Below are 23090 nucleotides of genomic sequence, written 5' to 3'. Positions count from 1 at the left end.
TTGTTTTTTTATTTTATTTTTTTTTGTAGTAAAATGTGACTGTGACTGATAACCTGCTTGGAGCGGTGACTGTTAAATTAAGTTTGTTTTGCCTAAATCCGCTGCAGTTAGTGCTGCCGCAATGCAAGCTTACGCGCAAGCAACATCAATTACGTGTAAATAAACAACCTGTATTTTTATTTGTATTTAAAATATAAAAACATGTTACTGTTCAACATAATGTGTTATGAATTTGTTCCATTTATATGGCTTACCTGTAAAATAACAGGATTTTCAATCAAATATAAACAAGTAGTTGTGGTGACGTCACCAGTAAATTATGCAAATTAGTACAATCGAAGGTTCGAACCTTCCTTCGGTAATGTGTTCTGAACCTTCGAAGGTCAAAATGTACCCTTCTTTGCAGCCCTCGGATATCATTTTATACGAATGACGGTTATTCGAAAAGCTCTGTATATATATATCTACGGATTGCATACTTTGTAAGATTTATGTAAACTGCACAGTTAGTATGGTGAATGCACGTTATACTGCAATCCTCTTGTAAACAACAAGATGACCTGTCCTTGTAAAATCTATTTTATAAATAAATCATCTATCAGTATTCAAGGGCCTGTCTTACAGTCAATAACCCCATTAAGAGAAATCTCAAGAGATAATTACATATTTTAAAGATACTGCCATATCTACCTGTATATGCAGGTACATTTTTCAAGCAGCTGGTGGTTTACTTTTTAACTCAGTAGAAAGTATAAAGCTTACATGTTTTACATACCAGTAGTCGTAGATGAGACCTGGGACAGACCCTAGCCTACTCTTTGGCCTATAACTGCCCAAAATGTAACACACATAAACACTGGCAGTAGCGACGAGAAATGAAATACCTAGTCTAAATGCTTCATTACAACATTGTGTAAGCATTTAACTGACTGGTAATTGTGGTTTCATTGTTCATTTCATAAATTACATTGTCTTCATAGATGTTTAATTACTGGTAAATTCGTGTGAAAACCTTATTATCACTGTGAATGGTTTGTCTCTGATCCTATATATATATATATATTAGCTCTTTTGAACATGTTTTCCCAGTGACTGTATTGGTGTTCTAATCCATATATTCAGTTTAAAGAGGGACCTGTAAGCTTAATACTGCATATTGCAAGAGCAGTAGCAGACTGAACTCAGCTCATTTTCCCCTGGGGGATATGATTAAACAGGCACTGGGGTGTATTCCTTGTATGAACAGTTTAGGATTTAGAGCTGGTTTTTATCTCTTTAGTGTGTGTATTCTTTTTTGTTTTGTTTTGTTTTACAATTACTATTTTAATCAATGATCCGTGGCATACATCAGCCAAACATAACATACTTGTCTCTGAATACATAAAGCAATAACCTGATATGAATAAATCAGCAAGAATCATACTGATTATGGCATGTCTTTCTGAAAAAAAAGCAGTGCCGGGTTCCAGAGCTCTGGGGAGGTAGTTAGTGTCATCACACACACACATGAACATCTGCAAGCCCCTTTTCTATAGCCAGAGCTGAATGGCTGTGTGACCTCCTGCTCTCTGCCTTGAACCCGGAGTTCACACTCATATCTGACATGTTACAGGAAGCCGCAGCTCACCACAGGGGGTGCAACAAACAGAATCCACCAAGCCCAGATGCAGCTCAGCAGCTTAATGCACCTGAAGGAGTCGCGTTTCCCTTTCAGAAACCTGCATTCTAGTGGTTTAAGGTCACCGCAAGTCTTTGTGAAGGCTAAAACAAAACCAGGAATGTTAGAAAAGGGGCTGGGCCCTTAGCAGGGAAGCAGAGGGATTACAAGCAACCTGTGACTCTGCCTCTTTCTGCCTTTGCTTGTAGTTTTTTTTTTTTTTTTGTATGTTGGTAAGTGCTACACAACAGATTGGGGTTGGTTATAAAGGCCTGGGACTGTGCAAGAGTGCCTGCTGGGACCCAGCTGTGCCTGCAATTAGCAGGAGGCATGTCATGATTATTGTTGTAGTGGTTGATGGCAATGTGAAGTGACAAGTTTTTTAAGGGAGGCTGCTGTGGCAGGGGCCCACTTTTGCAATTTTCTCTCTGAAAACCATTGGCTGGGTGGGGGTTCAAAGTATTTTTGTGTGTTAAACATCTCTTGAAATTCAGTAGTCTAGCTTAAAAAGTGCCCTTTTTCTCTACATCAGAGTATTTGCTGCACTATTTAGCTGGGAAGTTGGACCTTTGCCTCAAATTAGCAAAAGGCCTGTAGCTAAGGACAGCAGATTAGGGCACAGAATGACACAGTAGGTGTCTGCAGGGTGGATGTGGGGGTTGAGAAGTCTTTAAATCTGACTACAAGACATTATATAATTCTGACAAAAGGCCATGGTAATCCTACCTGCTTGCTGTTTACTGCTTCTGTTTGTCTATTATTAGGAGCTTTATTGCTCATGAGAGGAAAACTATTGATGATACTACTCAATTACCATAGTAACTCACACTAGTGACCCCTTGTTTCAACATTTTCTATCCAACTTGGTGCCATCCATGCTCTGGAAATCTATTTAGAAATGTGATCAATCGTACACTGGTAGATCGTGGTGTAGGCCCCCTTTCTCTCTCTCTCAGACGCTGCACTTTTAAAAGGGGTCTGAATGGAAGTATTGAGAAAAATTTAAGATGCCAAAAATCCTATGGGCTTCAAACTGCTGTAATTGCACAACTGGCACAAAAGAAGAACAGCAGAGACTTCACATTGTTTGCTAGAAACTCGCTTACAAATCTCACTTCTGCTGTTGCCTAAGTGAATAGCTAGTGTATGAAAGCTTGCAACAAGTCAATCTTCAGTTTGTTGTGGTTGATCCACAAGTAACAGCAAAGCTTCACAGTGGTACTACATAAGCAATCTATTAAAGACTTATACACATCAGTTTCTGTTTATCCAATGCCATGTTGTGTGAAGTACATCCATTACGGATTCTGTTCCCTGTCAGTGTGATGACTTTAAAAGCTCTATAACGAGGAATGCAGACGAGCCTGGCATTGTGGTTAAGACGCCAGCTAATAAAAACCTGATTTAACTTGCTGAACAATACTACAGTAACAATTTGAACCGATTTCAAATATATGATCGACTGGGAATTGATAATCCATTTGGCTCTGATGTTTTGCAGTTTTAGTTGGCCTATTATATATTAACTAAGAATTAACAGAAAAATAAATCATGTATCTTAACATGTTTATTAGCTGGTTGGTAATGGGCAGCCCTTAAAATAAAGCGAGACCAAAATGTCTATATTAAACAACAATGTCTCATCATTCATCTAAAAAATAAATATTCTTTGGTAAAATGGCAAGCATTGATTAAATTATTATTTAAATACTAAATGTCGGTTGGCAGTTAACAGGCCAGCTATTTTTGTTTTACAGCTAATTTGAAAAGCTAATAATATTGTCAAAAAATAGGCAGCATAAAGGAAAGCCTGTTGCGAGTAACCAAACTGCAGGAAGTGCATCTAGTACTAAACATACAATGACAAAAAAAAAAAGCTTGATAAAAATTAGTTAATGCTCCAAGAGGTGATCCATTATTCTCACAATAAATGCTTGCACCAAAATTCAAACACGGGTAGAATAAGAAATAAAACACTTGTGGGAGCATTCTATAGAGAGAACAAAATTAAATAAGCCACCAAGCACTTGAGGTTCACACTGTGCATGTGAATAGGGGAAACCTCCGAAGTTGAATGGCTTGCCTTTTGGGACCAATTTGTCTCTTTTCACTCTTTATTTCTCCCTTTTTGCTGACAGATGTACAAAGGTGGAACCGCACTGTGCAGCTCATCTATATGCACCCACAGCAGCTGTCACTTTTGTCAAGCAAGTTAATCAAGCAAATGCCACCATATCCCACTTTTCATTGAGGGAAAAAAAAAACACATTATATGGAGGCACGCTGGGCATCAAAACTTCATTTAAAAAATAAAAAAAAAAAGTCTTTGCTACCTAACACCTCAAACTATAATTAATTTGTTGGCAAGCTGCACCAACAAACAGGTGATGTTTTCTAGTTAATGCCTGGTTCCTCAAGTGCTATACTGTTTACACCTTTTTAAAAAAATAAAACAAAACAAACAAACTTGTATCCCTAATGATGCTGCACTTAAAAAAAAAAAAAAAAAAAAAAAAAAAAAAAAAAAAAAAAAAAAAGATGTAAAGGTTTAACCTCAATCAAATGGTTTCAAGACACATACTGGGTGTCCAATAGATACAGATTTGTATACAATATGTATTCATTATAAAAGAGTTATTCTATATAATATAAACTGCTTAAATAGAAGCATGATTAAAATGAACATTTCATAGGTTTAAAACCATACAGTATATGTGGTGTCTAATGTACTGTCATCCTTTGTGATTTTTTCTAGCTACTGTATTTATTTAAAATGCTTCATTACTGATAAATCATTAGGGGCTGTGACTTTTTTTTTTAACACTTTCAAACAGAATTTATTTTAAAATATAATAAACAGTGAATTACCCATCAAAACAGAAAAAAATGAACCTATGTTCAGAAATTCAAAATAAAAAGCAACACATTTAGATGGGTTTGATGCATAATAGCTCCACATTTACAACACAGTTTTAATACCCTGAGGCAAGAGAAGAACAAAAAAGATTATGGTTAAAAAAAAGCTTTTTTTTTTTGTGCTTGGCGCGTCTTAAAAAAATCTGTTTGGCATTGACTAAACTGTTTTATACCACTGCTGACGGCACACCAAGCAGTCCGCTGTGTAGGAAGAAATGAATTACCAGACTAAGCGTACTAGAAAGATCAGGGCTGCCGAATTGTAGTAACTGCAGGGTAACAGAGCAATCAGTCTGAGGTTTAGGAATGATTTAAATGAATCGATACTCTTATTCATTGGAATCCAGAAAAAAAAAAACACTACACAAAACAGTCTGGTGTGTGCCTACAGAGTTTTGATAAAAGCAGTTGAAGGTTAGTACTATATCAAAACACAGGGCTGAGTGCCTTACATTTCTTTTGAAGGCAGCCTGCAGAAAATGGAACAGTAAGCATTGATTTGAGATTCTATTAATTATTGAAAAAACTGAAAGAGAACTTTAAATAACGGCTTTTTAAAAAGGCTAGCTGCTGTGCATGAAACTTGGGTTAAACTACTTGTTAAATTATGTTATATGCATATGCACGTTTAGCACATTTTAGGTACCTGCCTGAAATGTAAATGTTTTCTCTAACTGTTTAAAGTTAGAAAGCAGTTACAATGGCCTGCCTGTAAAATGGTTAAGACAGTGAAATGGTATTCCAAGTCTGGTGCACTAGCGAAAGATCACCCCTCATGGTAACTAGTTCACTGGCATCAGACCCCTATCACTGCATGATTAAGTGCTTACTTCATAGTAAATGCAATCTCACTGATCTGATAACTGCCAAGGTCAAGGGAAATACTCAGAATCAATCAATGAACACATAATCCCCAGAAGGCAGATTAAGCGTATAATTGACCAATCTAATCCACATATCCGTAGTTGACGTTTTCATCTCTGTCCAGTTTACGTTGGCCTCTAAGGAAACTATCCAGAAAACCTGTGTATCACTATCGCAGTGGATTTGATCAGAGCTAAAGAGATGGCTTTTTTTAATCACTGATCTCTGGGTGGCTGGAATTAAGAAGATGAGCCAATGTTAAGCACAGCTGTTTTAATCATTATCTTCTAGGCTGTTCTTTCAAGAACTACAAGGAAAAAAAAATAATTAATTTTTGTTCTGAACTTAACAACCTTAGCTGTCTCACAGCAAGATTTCATCTCTTGTAACAAATGGCCGGGAACATCTTAGGCAGATTCTACATTTTAAATGAGTCTTCACTAAAACCTACAACAACAAAGCCATCTGTGATTTTTGGGTCATTCCTGGAACATTAGCAGTGACAATAACACCACCCAACATCCTGGTTCATCTGTATCCAGGAGCGGTCCGGCCATAACAATATCTTTGTTCAATAAAAACTGGGATACAAAGCGAAGCAAGGGAATAAGAGACAATTATGTCAGCTCTCATATCAAAAGTAGGCACTTATCTTCATTCATGATTTCAAATCAATACCTTCCTTAATATCTATGTTAATATTGTTGACCATTAATCATAAAACAGCTTTAACATGTGCCTCACAACTCGCCTAAGGTGTCTGTACATCATGGCATGACTGGACACTTCATCAACGCTTCTGAGTAAAGCGTGGGCAGTTTGTAGTACTTGCAAGTGTAAGACATACTAATCTATATTTTCAACTGCTATTCTGAAAAAAACAAAAAACCCACTGTGCAAATGCATTTCTCCACCAGGACAATACTGAATACCCATTGTCATTAAATCACAATAAACAACACAAATAGGTAATTTACAAAACCTATTGTCTGGTGTACATACCAGCAGCATATGGCGCGAAATCACTAATGGATACAATTTATAACTACAAGATTATTGTTATTATTTGTAAGTATAATTCTCCAAAACCACTCTTATCTCTGACATATAAGGATTATTATTATTATTTTTTTAATTTGCATCTCCAATAAGTACTACCAATTTGTCCTAGAGATAACTAGGTTTTAATATAGGCTCCTGTTTTAAGTAAGCCCATATGTGCGCTCTAAATTTCATTTCATGATTTTAGCATATTGGTAGGCTTGCAGACTCCAGACATATTTAAAATTAGTGAACCATATAAATCTGATCTTCTTACTGTGGCCAAAACTGAATTACTGTCTGTATCTTTTTGAGCTGAGAAACAATAAACAAGGCACTTAGATGATGGGAGAGGACTTCTTCTACCCCCATATTGGCCATTAAGATTTTCCAAATCAAACTGATGTGCAGATGGTTATATTATAATATCATGGACTGCAGTAGAGTAGTATTTGCTGGCCATGTTTAATTTCCTCAGACAAGCAGATTAAAATGCAGAACATTGAAAATATTAGAAGCTAGATAATCTTCCAGGAGCATTAACATCTACCATACACAATGGTAAAGCAATAGCTCCATACTAATACTCTATACTCTGGGTATAAGAGTACAGCATGTGAATGGGGAAATGGTAATTAAATGAAGCAATGGGTGGATGGATGGTGAAGTAAACATGTTCAAATAAGAAAACGTTACCTCAAATATTCTCAGGTACATGAAAGAACTAACATCATCCATCCTTTTCTAAAAGCGGAAAACAAAGAGGATAAATAACAAAGGAAAATGCTGAAGGTGGCATGGAAGGGAACCAAGGTTAAATAAAAGATAATTTTACAGAAGAAACCTGCAATTTAAATACCTGAATAATCTAAAATGAAGGGGTTTCATGTTTAATTGACGTTTTTAAAATCAATTTAATATTTCTGATATGTAATCATTATACAAATAATTCAAATAATTATTAATCTATCAATACAAATAAATGAGGAGTGCATAAAGTATCAGGTAAGTCCCTTACTGTTAACATACCATATACATTACACAAGCTACTGTGTGCTTTCCAAAGAAATGGAAAAAAGAAAAACATCTGTAGTCATAATATATTTCAATAGCTTTAACAATCATCCAATTCAGATGTTTTTAGTATCTAAAATAAAGAAAGGAGAAAAGTAAACTGGGATTAAGCAGGCAAGGAATGTTTTTGTGCTGTTTTCTTAAATGCAGTATTGATAAAATCGAATTATTTTTCATTTTGATATGAATAGCTTTGGCTTACAGTTTTGGTAAAACATTTTTTTTAAAGGAATTACAGTTTCCCCACAGTTTAGAGATAACAGCACAAAGTAATAGGATAAACGGCGAAAATGCAAAACTGATGCTGTTTATTTCTTAATCAAGTGCTGGTCTTTTTCTTATTTATTTATTTTTAGTCATTTTATGCCTCTGCACTTCACACTTCGTGTTGGGAATGCAGGCACAGAGCTTTAAGGAGGTGCCAGAGTGTTGTATGCATGTATGAGGCAGTCTCAAAGGATGTGGGTCATGCTAGTAGATGTACACAGGAAGATTATTTGACTCCAAATCATGCCACTTGATATAATGTGATAAAACATTTAGATACGAGAGATAAGTTCCATTTTAATCGCTTGAAAATCAGTGAAAGGAGAGGGAGGACATTTTAAAAGGTTTCAGAAAACCAGTAAGGTTGAAATTAGAAAGAGAGAGTAGAAAAAAGGAGAATTTATACACGTAAAACCAGATTTTGTGGACGCCATGATAAGTGGAAGCAAATGAGGAAGGACCAGAGAGGAAGCGCATATACTTTTTAAAGCACAGCAAAATCCTAAAGCCAGAATTCTGAACAAGACACCACTGCAGGAAGAAGGAAGAAGGAAGAAGGAAGCCAGTGTTTAGAAATTATACACCACTGGGACCAGTTTACAAGGAACAGGACAACCAATGTTGGCCTTAAAGATGCAAGCAACAGAAAACAGTGCTATATTCAACAGAATGGAAGACAAATTAGTTGACATGCATCACAATAGATTAAAACCAAGCCTATTAACTTTACAGTTATTTAAGCCAGTGTTCTCTCTTTATTGTGTTAAAATCCTCGTTACAATAGCCCCGGGGCATGACCTTTCTGTAATGATAAGGTATGACCTATTTAATTTAGTAAGGTCAAAAGATGATGCTATAAACACACATTCTGTAATTACACCTGTTTCACACTTCCCTTTTACTGCTAAATGACATGAATTTGCATACTGCATGTCACTTAGACTGGGGTATAATTTAAAAGAAGGAGCATTTTTACCACAACGTAATAAGGGTTAATACGCCCAGCCCAAAAGCTTGTCAACAGCGCACTATAATTTTTGGACTGGGGAAAAAATGCTTTTACTGTTATAAACACACTATATATTTTAGGTTCATATGAAATATCCATGAGTGACACTGTATAGAATTTAGAATTGAAACTGAACTTGCTGTGCATTGACTAGAAAATAAAAACAGATTTTACCCTTTATAGACGGTGGCCAGCCTTGGACAATAGAATACCAAAAAGCAGTAGCATTTGTCTGTCCCTCATGATAAAATACATATATGTTGTGTGTTACTTACATTAACTTTTCTAATTTGTCATTTGCCATTGTATAAACACAGATAATTAAACTTAAAAATGAGTGAAAAGGCAGCTGAGTTTTATTTGTGAGTGAAAAATGAATATAATTGTAATGGGAGAGAACACTGCTTAATATCCTAATTTGGTTTTAGAAACTTAAAAAACGTGTTTTAAACAAACAACAAAAAGAAGAAAAGCCTCAGATATTATAGTATACAAGGACCAGAACATACCATAGAACATAGACTAGAGTACAGAATAGAGAGCGACAGAGAGAAGTCTTAGTCAGTGGGACAGGACAGTGGTAAATTAGTCTCAAAATGTGACTTATCCCTCTGTCCATTTGTTTTGTCATATTTTGGATGGTCTCCTCCTTGGGAAGGAGGAGAAGGCATTTACTTACATCAAATAACCTTTCTATATATATCTCCTCATTGACCTTATCACGGAGGATATCCTGAGAGTGGCGCACAAAGGTCACATAGGCGTCGGCAACATCCATCCCAGGTTTCTGGAAGAAACAAATAAAGAAACAAGAAAGGGGCACAAGCAGAGACACAACCATTATTACAAAATACAATTGAGTATATTCAAATCACCATTATTGTACGACACTCTATAATGCAACGCCTTAGGAGTTATTGAAACCAAAGCTGAACTCTATGTATTTGACAAAAAATTATTTAAAAAAATAGGATTTGTTTTTCTATGCCTTTCATACAAAGTACCTGAAAAATAATAACGCTTACTTTTTCAAAAAGAGACCTCAAAAACTAAAATTCAATTCTAAGCCATTTTCTAAAATGCCTATTTTGGGACATTTTGTTTTCAACAGCCCTGAAGATCTAAACATAAGACAAGTCTTTGTTATCTATTCCGTCGACAATTTCCATTTATGACCCTCAAAATCTCATGTCCAAAACATACAGATTTATCAGAAACGCATTAGCAAGCTGTAACACAGTTTCCATTTAAATGTCTAAAGTACCCACTGAAGACAATATCCCTGTTAATAAGTAATTTGATTTGTTTTTTCTTCGTTGTAAATTAGATGTATCTTAGACCACAAGACATCCATTCATCAGGAAATGTAATTGTCAGTCTCTGTAAATTGCACTTAGTTAACACGTCTGAATAATTTCAAGGGTGAAAATGAGCAAGGTTTAGGGAGTCATTTTTTTGTGCATTAAGCAAACAATTATAGAGTAAAGGATCTGTTTTTTTGGCCCTTGGGACATAAGATACATGACTTTACACTCAGTGATTCAATGACAAGGCATTAATTTAAAAACAATGCATTCGGTGAAAATGTGTTAGCAGTTAAGTGATACCCTTTGAAGCAATTTTCAGACAAAGTGAACCGGCCAGCTTCCTGACACACTCATAAAATGTTTTATATTGCACAACAAAGAAGAGCTTGATTTTGAGCTGAGTAAATTGACATGTTGCTACATTTTTATAGCTCTTAATTTGCACATGTGAAAAAGGAAATAAAGTCTGTCACGTTGTCTTGACTGTACCCTGCATATATCAACTACACCGAAATATTTGTGAAGTAAAAACAGAATTAGGAGCTTATGATTTTTAAATGTGCATGGTTATAACCTGTCATATTTAGAACGTTAACACTAAATAATGCAAGTCATTTAAGAGATTAGCATTTCTGCATATGTGTTCATTAAAGTAATAATATTTTGTGATCAAATGTCAAACTACCTGTTTTATACTACTAATTTATTTGCTAAAAGTAGAACAGCCATTGATATTATAAAAAAAAATGCATGTATAAAAAAATGAACTAACATAGATAAAAATCACAAAAAGATTAACAGATAATATCTGTTTTTTTTTTTTACTTACGGGTACTTCCACATACTTTGAGGCTGCTTTCACCTTAGATGGAAAAAAAAAAATGTGGGGAAAGGGTAACACTTCATATATGATTCCTCATTACCACTTAATCTGCTTATAAAACTGTAGCTCAGTGCTAGAAATCCAACAGAAAGCAAGCTGCAACATTGTCATTATTAAAAAAAAAAAAAAAAAAAAAAAACAACGCAGCACTGGTAATGAAAAGATCCAAAGATGACGTCTACCGGAGCATATTTTTCAAAATTTCCAATCCAGACACGTGCAATTATTCATGAATTAACAGAGAATATCCTCATTTAATGGTATCATGTAGTAAACTATTCAAGCCACATTCAATTTGTATTGAGATAAAAACAAAAGCATCAATTCATCATGAACGGGACCTTTTTTCAATACTGTCAGCCAAATAACATAAGGCAATATGTTCTTACTGTGAATGACAGGAATGATGAAAATAGTGTTCCTTCATCATATCTTGACAGTTTAGCAAGGACTCCTTCCAGTATGACAGCAAACTGGTAAAACGGTAAAATCAGTTAACATTATAAATGCATTTCTTGGAGAATGAAGTTATCCTTTTAAAGAACACAGTTTAAAAATGGTGAGAATCCAGTATTATGAAACTCAGCCATCAGTTTTTATTAAAAAAAAATATTAAGCTTTATAAAATGCTATTAAAACATTGAATCATAAAAGTCTTATATTTAAGAGCTACAATTTAGCTGCATTTAGTGCTCCTGCTGAGACAGCCAGGATGGCATTTGATGTGTTTTTAGTAGGAAAATTGCTTACAATTTGTGTACATTAACAGCATACTCAACAGAATAAATTGCTTTCTTTGTGATAATCCACATAGACTGGAATAGGCCACAGGTGCATAAACTGAAAATTCACACAGTGAGGATATAAGTTAAAAACACAATCTATATCCAGGGTTCACATCCAGTATGTGACAAATAAATACATGTTTTGCACACACAATCCCTTTTTAGATATCCACACTTTTTTTTTTAAATTCTTACTGAAATAAACCAGTAAACATATTCACCTTTAACCATTGTTTGTCAATGCAACCAGTGGCGTCCCATTAAGTTTGGGATCTGTGGATCTGTGTCCTTGTTTATACAGTAATTTTAATATTAGTGTACATACCTTTGCGACCAAGAGGGTTATCATTTCTTTAACAGTTTCTTCTATAAGTGTATCTATTTGGGAGTGGTACTGTTTCTGGAGAAAAACACAAAACATAGACACATACTCATATTTCATACTGTAAGATCACAATTACTACATTTAAGTTATCTTAATTGTGTATGATGTATTAAATACAACATATGCAGCACGACACTATGCTACTTAATAGAAATATAACTCAGACATTAATATTCATCATTTGAATTGCTACATGCCTAGACACAATACCATTGGCAATGATAGCCTTTCATTATCATTCCCCACATCTCTTCAATCACATCTATTAAATATGCTAATCAAATCAAAACAGTCCAAGTGTTGACAGAAGGGGAAAAACTGCTACTCCTGCTAATTACACATTGGGGAATGAAGAGTGCGTTTTCAATTGAATTGTTAGCCACACTTACCCACTCTTTAACAAACTTTCACAAGATTGACAACAGAAATAAAAATAAAGATGGGAGACAGGAAGAAGAACAAAGTAATGATGAAAAAAGAAAATTAAAACATATAAAAAGATTAACATAACGAGTGCAAAGAATATTAACTTAAATAGCAAAACTGAAAAATAAATGCCTAAGATAAAAATAGAAATAAAACCTGTCATAATAAAACTGAAAACAAACAAATGTCACAGAGAATACATAGTTGCAAAACCCTAACAAGCAGCAAGCACATTTTTCTTGGAAAACTTAATCAAAGCGAAGCCTGTACTTGCTAACATATTTGTGAATGTGTGTGCTGCATAATATGGTCCCATTTGACTTATGTATGTACTGCATACCACTAGGTTTCCTTATCATATTCTTATTTGCCATGCAACCCAGTCTTTGGATTTTCACTTATAGAAAAGACTTGAACCTACACAATTCTTGCACTCGATGTATCAAACAGAAAACTTAATAGACAGAAGAAGGCTATATTTACCTCCTGGCCCATTTCCATGGCACAGAGTTTTGCAGACTGAGCCTTGGCATCAACCATCACATTAAACATTGTGCATATTGACTGTGGCACACGGAAATCTGTCGACCGGCTGCTTTTCTGCAGCTTAGCTTCGAATGCAATCCTTGTTCTGTAAACAAGTAAAGACAGTAGAGAATAAAATTAGAGCCTTCGGCAAACTGTATAGCTTTGTTGTTCTCAAGACCAACAGTGAGAAAAAAATTGAAAATATTTAATGTACTAAGATGCTTTCTGTGAAAAACAGTAATGTACCCACTGTCACACTTTTTAATTGCATCAAATACAGTTTCTACTAATAAATACCAAAGTTGGAAGGTTGTCCACAGTATAAGCTTATGAAATATGATAATTTAAGTCAATAATTTATATTTAACTACTGGTACTTTATGTACAAACTAAGAGGCAGATACTAACATTATGCCAAATTGTGTGGTAATTTTTGTTGCCTTGCAATCACTACTAAACTAATTTCAACCCACATCTCCAGAGGTGTCTGGCTAGTGTACGTAAACACATTGTGTGTTGCTGTAAGAGATGTAATCTGGTGCAAAATGATTTCCGTTATAAAAGACCCACAACATATTTACTTCTTATTCTTTAGTACTAAGATGTACTGGAATGTATGACAGTGATTGGTTGATTTCTCATACAGTACGTGACTTATAATACATGAACCCGTAACACCCTTTTTCCTTCAAAGGCATACCTTTTAACACAAGACTCAATCATGTCACTGGACATGAGTTTTAGCCTCTGCTCAAGGTGTTTTCCAAACTCCTCCTCGGGCCAGTGCAGATCCCGAATGAAGGTCTGCAGGGCGTCTAGCTTCCAGAACAGGTCCTCCGAGGTGCCTGAGCCATTGCTAGGAGAACAGGACACAGGGGGGGTCAAAACCCACCCATTCTTTGTTCTGATGTGGAGACTGTAAACTACACGTTGGGATGCACTGCAGCTTGATGCAAAAGGATGCTAGAACGTCTCCACCGCAAACATTTAGAGGAGCTGTTTTTATTTACCATACATTAATAGCTTTATAGATCTGGGCACTTAATGGAAAGTTACAGGACAAAACGAGTTAACAATTTAATTTAGGGAAATTAATGTATGGTAAAAAAAAACAAAAACATATTTCTACATCAAATCAATAACCACACATGACTCCATGGTTATTTTAAATTGGGGGTCATGCATATTTCAAATCCAGATCTTGGAAGTGTTCAAGATAACCAAGTTAGGTGGTTTGTGGTAACAAGCAGTGAGCGAGGCCATGTCTTATCCAATAATTTAACATACCTACTATCTTCATAAGCATTCCGTTGTATTGTACCTGATTTAACAGTTGTAGCTTAATTTAAGACACAGGGCATTTCATTATTCATTAATTTTTGTAATATGTTTTTCTTGTTGTCACTTGCCCACATTTTTGTCCCTGATTATTGTAAACTATAGCATCTAAATCTGGTTTCTAAACCACTGCATTACAGTCACTTGTCTGCAACTAGAGCTTTTCCAAACATGGAGTAAGCAAAATAGGAAGACACATTGCTTTGTATTTCTTTGAACAGTGTTACATCTCGACCATAAGAAACAGAACAGGCTCTCGCCCACCACTTATTCAACGCCGCTTGCGTTTGTGAGGATGTTGAACACACCATGCATTATCAGAGGGTACCGACATCGTCTGTAGAAACGTATAAGGATGTGTGTTTCTGCCATGACGGATGCCAGCTGCACTGAAGTAATGGTTGCTTCAGAGCAATTGCTAATGCACACACAGCTACCGCAGGGTGAAAACCCCTACTCCCAACATGCCAAAGGGGGGTCCGGGGCTAACAAAGGGATAATTCCACCCATTAATACAGTTCAGATATACAGTATAACTACAGATATTAAAGAGGAATTTTCAAATGGAAAGATATTTGAGGAAATCAGAAATTATTGGAAAGATACAGAATCAGCCACAATTCCCAGTATAAAAATGTTTTTACACTATATGCCTAATTTCTTTAAAAAAATAAAATAAAAAATAAAAAATCAGGTATAATTCATTATATAACAGTATTCCATTTGTTGCTTTAAGACAAAATAATCGGGTATAAAAACTCTGGTATGAGACTATAATTATGTATGCTTCTGAGTTAAGGTACTGTACATATTTTATTAATGTGGCTAGCATTATTTATATGCTATACAAGACTAAGTGGTAGCTGGTTGGCTCAAAATATAATTTACATGGCAGACGAATAATCACTCAATCTTACGATTCACTCCAGGGTTGACTGCAGCAAAGAAAGTTATCCTGAGGGGCTGGGTGGAGCCTGAGATATCATACAAATCTGCATGGTTACATTGTTTCCATGATATAGCGATGCTAGAGAGATCCACAGCTAAATTACATTTAGCCAGCTCCGCAACAATAAGTATGTGGACGGGTGTAGTTTCACAAATTATTGGCAGGTTACATATATAACTGTGCCCCATCATGAGAAACAATAGCATTTTTCTATTTTAAAATTTTAATTGTATGTTATGTTTTGTTTATCTGTATTTGTGTTTTTGTGATTTTTGTTAATTGTGCAAAAAATAAAATAGGATGTTCACAAAAAAATATAATTTACAACCACAAAATATTTATATTTTTTTTCACAAAATGGTGGGTTTATATATATATAAACCCACCATTTTGTGAAAAAATGTGTATTTATATACATATTAGTTTGTATAGCACATTGAGTTAATTTTAACACACACACATACATATATATATATGTATGTTAAAAAGTCTGATATTGATTTGTATCTTTCCAAACCACATTGTAAGAGCATGCAAGGAGAAGAAAATGAAAAGCCGTCAGGTTCTCCATTTTAAAATGCTGCCAAATCTAGTCTTCAGTACAGTCAACTTGGCATGAAAATGACATTGGTTTTACTAGATCTGTGAAAACAAACTAATGTATTCAGGCTTAATACATCTGTCTATAAACTGTTCCAATTCACAACTTTTGTGGATTCGTTTTGCCAAATTTGGGGATCTCCATTGTGTCTGTTTTGGGTTCTTGTAGATAAACAGTTTTGACCTCAAGCCTGGTTAATGGATGTGAAATTCTGCCGTCTGACAGATTTTATAAAACATGTTGAACCACAGTGTCTTCATCTGCAATTTGTAATGACAGTATCTCGCTCAGTTTGAGACCTTTTTTCTGCAAAGCTGAAAAGGTTTCACTTTCATTTCGAAAGGCAGAATAGATAATGTGTCACAGTACGAAGTGTGTAGAGTGGCAAGAACAAAGACTGTTAAGATTTTAATGAACTGCTATAAATATATCTAAACATAGTTTCTAATTACCTGTGCTTCATTCCCGTTCATTCTCAACTGCCTAACGTGTATTAGTGCACTAGAACAGGTACTGATTGTAATGCCTTGCATCTTTTTGTGTCAGTCCTTGACTGATTGCAGCTCAATCCAATTCAAACCATACAAAATATACACGAATTATGGATCCAATTGCTGTGTCGTTACATGTTACATATACAGCAGGAATGTTAAGTGTTCAGTACTTTAATACTGCTTAGTACCCAACAGACACAATTTAAAAAGGTATACAATGAGACATATTCGTGCCAAAATCACTGTTGTTAATAAATCAGATCTAGAGGGAACTCAATACACACTCAGAGTCATATATAGCAGCCATCCATGACGGAGTAGAAATGCTAGGCATTTGTGGGAGGTTAACTGGTAGATTTGGTATTTTAGGAAGATTCACATTTGGTAGATTCACATTGGGCAGATTACTTGTTAAACTCCTGTGGAAGAAACAGACAGAAATAAAATACCATCACAGTGATAATGCAGATGTAGCAGAAGCAATGTGACACGTAACCAAATAATTAAAAGGCACAGCAATGCAAAACTGGAAGATAAAAAGCAGAACAGTTTTCAAACAAAGCATGTGAGAAATGAAGGTAAACATCGGCAGTGGTTTCTTTAAATTAAGTTGCATTGAAATTAAAAAGACAAGAAAGGAAAAGAACACAGCAAAAAAAGAAAACATTCAAACTCCAAACAGCATACTGGTTGCACTTACATTTTTGGATGACATTTCAATGCACAAACTACAGAGATTATTTAAGAAATAAAAAGGATGATTTCACATTTGTTAAAGCCCTATAATAAAATGCCCCATGTACTGTACATATTCCCCATATATAGATAAATGTATAACATCAAAAATAACATCATGTAGTAAATTCAGTTCAGCTACAGTTCAGGGAAATATCAAGCACCAGAGCATTTGCAATATCTATTTAAACAAAAACATTTTTTAATATTGTTGTTCCACTCAGTGCAATTCTGTAAACCACACACACAATTCAATGACATAATATAATAGAAAAAAATGATATGATACTTGATTTATAAAAATGATGAAACAAAGTGTTGTAAACGTGTAAAAATGATGGAATTTTCTAAAACTGAAACATGAAAATGAATTAAATCTGAGAGATGGTTCACTCTTCAAACTAATTCACCTCCAGTACAGCTACATGTATCTGCTCTTGCTATAGGCTTTAATCTGTATGTACTGGGGAAGAAGTAAACATGTTGTAATATCTTTGCAATAAAAATACAAATAAGATCTTTTAGCTGAATCGATTTTTCTTAAAATTAAATATGAATTGCTAAGCTATATATAACACATAAATACATGATGCAATGCAGAATAAATACAATTGACTTCAGACTTGATTATTTTGTCTTCATACTGGTAGTATGTAATGTATTAAACCACCATGCACATAGATACACTGTTCATGTGTTACTGTTCCAGACAAGTTGGATAGGTCTTTCTTTGTCTTATATATATAGTGAAGTGCGAGTACTTAAGATTTAAAAAAATCTTTTCAGCTAAGATTTTATTCGTCTTACCATTTGTACTTCCTTTAGCTTGGATAACAGATTCGGAGATCTTAGTTAATAAAAAGCTACAGTTCTGGACTTAAAGTGTTATTTTTAGAAAAGATTGATTGCCATATCATTTATTAATTACTGTAAAAATGTGGAAAATTAACTGTGCATATTTTTGCCATGTGATTGCAAGTATTTAATGATCTTACAAGGGCACTTTAACTAAATATCTTCTTAAGAAGTAGAAAATGAGGAAAATTAAACTACGTATTTGAATGTAGGCAGAAATGATTTCCCACATTTTAACAGGACTGTATTTTCTATTGCGATTGCCAAGTAACTGCAGCTGTGTGTTTTTAAAACCAAGCCATTGCTCTCCATCCGTCTGCATCCAAACTCAAAGTTTATCAAAAGAAGTTCCCTTACTTTACAGGCTCCCATGATTCCCGCTCAAAGCCCCTATGAATTGACTGTGCAATTGATGACTCCATCAGGTCGACATATCTAACCACAAGGGGAGCAAACAGATCTTGCAGGTGTTTGTGGAATTTTCCATTACACAGATTATCTGAAACAGACAACAATGATCTCATAAGTATGCTTTCTAAGGCGAAGAGCACTGGCTTGTGAATATTTAGGATTTTGCTCTTTGCCTGGTCCCAATTACAATGTGCCCAGATTAGGCAAACACATACACTGTACAGCAAAACATACACTGACCGGATGCAAAGCAATGTTGATATCCTCGTCACACACTCACACACACAAATAAAAAATCTACCTATGGCACAGTAAATTTGAATAGATTTAGTTATTTATAAATGTTGCCTTTTTGTACTAGTTGAATGGTTGCAGGAGTGCTCACAAGGCAGTTCATTTACCCATCTGAGTACCCAGTTTGCAGCTGGGAGGAGAGATTATCTCAGTGGTCAAAGAGTCAGATAATCATCCTGGTGAGCAAATAATAAACTAAACAAGAATAATCAGGTTAAGAGGCTGGCGGCCATTTTCAACAAAAGACTCTGTTATCCTTGAGTGCTTGCTAGGTTGACTGTCACAGTAAAGGACGCTGCAGTTATTGGCTCAGGTCTGATGAAGTTACAGTATTGTGCAGAACCTCCTGTAGAACTGAATGATTATATAGTACAGGATTACCAGATCTTTTAGGTACTGCAGCAGTATAAGATTTACAATTACACTGTGCACATGGATTTGATTAAAAAAAAAACAAGAAGAATCAAAGAACTTCATTAAATAAACAGCTTAAAATATATACAAAATGTCATCGGCACAGTACCTTGGTAAGGTGCATGATGCCGCAGCAGCGAATTGTTCCCACAGTCATAAGTTCTTTTGTGAGGATGTTTTGGAGGCAGTAGCATTGGGAATCGCCATTGGGCTGAGGTTACTGGGAGTGGGTTCATTATCCACAACAGCTCTGACAGCTCAGGGGGTTGATTTGGCTGATTAGTTCCCTCACGAAACAACAAACTAGGTACTTGCTTCAAACAGAAACAGTGCTGCTATATGTGCTTAAGGCATGACGGTCACTTGATCTTCACAGCTTGAGGCAATTACGTGTCAAGTAACTACTGTACAGGTGTCATGATAATGTTGTGATACTGTACTGTATGTGTGTGCTACTGCATCAGTAAGCACAGCTGGGCAGTGAGGAAGAAACTCATCTTACTGTACATTTGTTGTCCAAAAAGTCTAGGATTTCGAAGCTAGCTGTTGCTGATATTCTGACTGGTAAATGTTTTACGGTTCTTGTCAGAGACAGTACTTTAAAAGTGTTCAGAAAAAAATATATATATATTTGTTTCTGGGACAATCAGCATCATAAATATGTTGTTTTAATGTTATTTCCCCTCACCACAGCAGTGCTAATGCACAGGTTCCTGTTCATTGTAGGTTTAAAGGATGATACTCACAGTCGCTTCTCAGGGAGTCATTGAGCAGTTGGAAAAGTGGGAAGCTATCCCAGGTGTCTGGGCTCTGCACTTCTAAAGCTGCGTCCATGTCCACGGCAAACAGTGACAAGAAGGTCTCTGCATGCTCTACCATCAAATCTGACCACCAAGCAAAGGCCTTGGGGATGATATAGAAGGGGAAACATATGGGAAGAAAAGGAACTGACAGTCAAAATCTAGTTTCAATTTTAAGAACAACAGCCAGCATGTAGTAAACTGGTAGAGTAATTCCACAGACAAATGGTCTGAAACAGGGCTAACTGTAAAATGAACAGCATGTTCAAATGTGAACCAACAATGCTTTAAATACATACTGCACTGTTTACTTGTTTTATCTTACAAAGACACATGAAGTGCAAACGATGTAAGTAATACTGTTAAGTTTACAGTCATGACTTTTACCAGTTTACAGTAATTTGGTGGCATCAGAATTGTAAGAGTAACTCCACTTAGTTCTATAACTCATGTTCCTTTAGGTTTTCAGTTATTAAACCCATTTAGCTATCATTTAATCATGTAGAAAATGGCATCACTCTAACATCACAATGCAGTACATGGGCATAATTTATGTACAGATTGATTACCAGGGAGTAGGTGGCTATTTTTAATTACCAGTAACACACGCTTTTTTTTTTAGGATAAACGTTACACATAGAAGTAAAATAGTGCCAAGTCTAGGCTAGATTTTACTAGCACAACAATGACTTAAGTATAAAATTAAAGTTAATTAATCTATATATTTTGTGTGAACTTGAATCTATAGAAATCAGTGGAATGGCTCGAAATGGGGATCCTTTTTTCATGCAAGTGGACTCCTTCCATGCTTCTCAGCCCTAAATGCCCCTTCCACAGGTTTCAGTTGTTTGCATTCACATCACTAATCTCTCGGATGTGAATGTTTTCAGTATGCATGCATTTTTGAGTCTTTAATTTGTTGTTGGCTGGTAGCATGCAGCATGTGTGGCACCAGCAACAGGACCTTATGAAACGGGAAAGAGGTTTTTATTATATTTAATAGTAGTTCACAGTCATTTGGTGTCTGCTATTATGCAGAAAGCCATACAGCTGGGTCAGATATCAAATTCAAGAAATCCAAAAGGGGGAAAATATATATATACGAAGAATGAATGAATCACAACAAAGCTGGGGCTGGTAAAAACTGTGCTGTCTGCAGTTTTTGCCTTAAGATTCATGAAGAATTGACAAAAAATACATATGAATACACAAACGTGGGGGTTGTATTACGGCAAATATGAGAAGCATAACCTACTGTAGTCGGTTAACTATACTACCTTGTATTTTTTTTTATTTTTTATAACAATTTACCACGTGGGGGTGTATACTGTGTTTATTACAGCCACCTCTTACATTTATTGACTTACCTTGACCAGAACTTACATTATTATTAAAACAAACAATATTTCAGGGTCTAAACAGGACCGAAAAGAGTGTGATCCTGCAGTAGCAGGCCAATTTCATTACTAAATAAACAATAGTAACCCAAACATACTACAGACTAACACACATAGAGTGGATTCAGGTAGGATTTCAAGAGGGTAGAGGGAGGGCAAATACTGGGGTATCACTACTGCAGTGCTTGTAAGTGCACACCCTTCTTCATGCACAGACTGGCTGGCCAGCCTAAGCACACCAATCGTATTACTACCAGCTCCACAAGCACTCAGTCTACAGTTGGCAACCAACTGTTTTGAGACATAACAAAGCAAGGGAAACCCAGGTAAATCCCATTAGGAGAAATGGTTATTTGTAGAACATGCACAAAATATGACGGGAGGTGACTCATTTCATTCCGTTCAGTCACATACCTCTTTTCCCTGCCAGGATCATCCAAGATTGAATGAACAGTAAAGAAACAGGGAGGAAATTTAAATATGCAAATCAGGCATTAGTTGGGAACTAGGTCTGTTGTTATTGTGAAGTTAGAAGAAATGGCAAATGATCCCAAAACTAAAACAAAAAGGTTTGGGTTTTTTTTTTTTTTTCTTAAATTGCAATACACTGACAAAATACTCAAAATAAAAATGCAAAATACAACAAACAGATTTGATTTTCATATAAAATGAGTGTTAGGACAAAAATAATACTTTTCACAAACACAGAATAATGATGCACAGGACATCAAATATTATTGAAACTAAAACAAAAGCATATCTTAAAAGCAAATTACAATAGTTCAATGTGTTTAGGGAACGGACTTGAATTGATATTACAAGTGAAATAGATTCTATCTAAAAAATGGTACAGTTTTTTAAAGTTTCCACAATCTATGAATTACATACCCATAGAAGTGTCATTACTGTAAATACATGCGCTGTATAGCTCTACTATGGGTATCATTTGCATTATATCCAGATCTACAAAAAAAATAAACTGCACTTCAGTTATGCAGAACAATGATTTATTATTTAAAAAATTAATAAATAAATAAATAATAATAATGATTAATACTTAAATAAAATGCCATTCAAAGCACTGCCCTTCAAGCATCTCTGCTCTGACCTGCTAATTACATTCCTAAACACTGAACAATTGACAAGAGCTGACAGGACTGACATGCTCACATTCAGTAGACATCTGTTCTGAAGAGATATCAGTGGAACCTCACCACTCACCTCTGCGTGGTGCTCCTCATTTTGCTGCAGGACCTCAATCACCAGTTCAGCCAGACGGACTGTATCTTCTAGTTTTTTAGCTGGAGTGATTAAGCGGCCTACATTTTCTGTAGTAGAAGAAACACTGTTAAAATCCCAGGCATAACTGAACTTGAAAACTTCTAACTTATTTAATGAAAATGGGTTTGACGGGGTCTTGCATTCCCTTTTCATGCAGTAAACAGAGAAGAAAATAATATAATGGATGGACACTTAATGACTTTGCTTTATTTATTTATTGTTGCAGTGCTTTTAGATTCTGTTTACCATGCTTGTTTAAACTGAAGCACAATGTCCATTCACAAAATGTCCATTCTCATAAAATATCCTCTTATATAATAAATCACAGCAAGTGCATTCTATTATGTTGTCATTCTCTCCTAGAAAACAGTGTAGCTGT

General features: G+C 35.3%; 1 protein-coding gene across 20 annotated transcripts in view; it reads right to left on the bottom strand.

Annotated features, from left to right (window-relative positions):
* Positions 1-23090, bottom strand: part of LOC117413889 (calcium-dependent secretion activator 1) — a 103595-nt gene that overhangs the window by 4740 nt on the left and 75765 nt on the right. For 9 of the 20 annotated variants that reach the window (XM_058999680.1, XM_058999681.1, XM_058999683.1 and 6 more), the window contains 11 exons: positions 22652-22758; positions 19980-20136; positions 18472-18613; positions 16809-16943; positions 13843-13998; positions 13098-13245; positions 12129-12203; positions 11408-11491; positions 10965-10997; positions 9508-9615; positions 7175-7222 (listed from right to left, as the gene is read on the bottom strand). In XM_058999680.1, coding sequence (XP_058855663.1) covers positions 7175-7222; positions 9508-9615; positions 10965-10997; positions 11408-11491; positions 12129-12203; positions 13098-13245; positions 13843-13998; positions 16809-16943; positions 18472-18613; positions 19980-20136; positions 22652-22758 — 1193 coding nt within the window. The remainder of the gene's footprint in view (positions 1-7174; positions 7223-9507; positions 9616-10964; positions 10998-11407; positions 11492-12128; positions 12204-13097; positions 13246-13842; positions 13999-16808; positions 16944-18471; positions 18614-19979; positions 20137-22651; positions 22759-23090) is intronic. The other 11 variants (XM_058999682.1, XM_058999684.1, XM_058999692.1 and 8 more) reach the window with 3 other exon arrangements.

The sequence above is a fragment of the Acipenser ruthenus genome, chromosome 25 (assembly GCF_902713425.1).
Source record: "Acipenser ruthenus chromosome 25, fAciRut3.2 maternal haplotype, whole genome shotgun sequence".
In the NCBI taxonomy this organism is placed as follows: domain Eukaryota; kingdom Metazoa; phylum Chordata; class Actinopteri; order Acipenseriformes; family Acipenseridae; genus Acipenser; species Acipenser ruthenus.
Note: the sequence above shows the minus strand (reverse complement) of the source record. Positions and strands in the feature narration are given on the sequence as shown.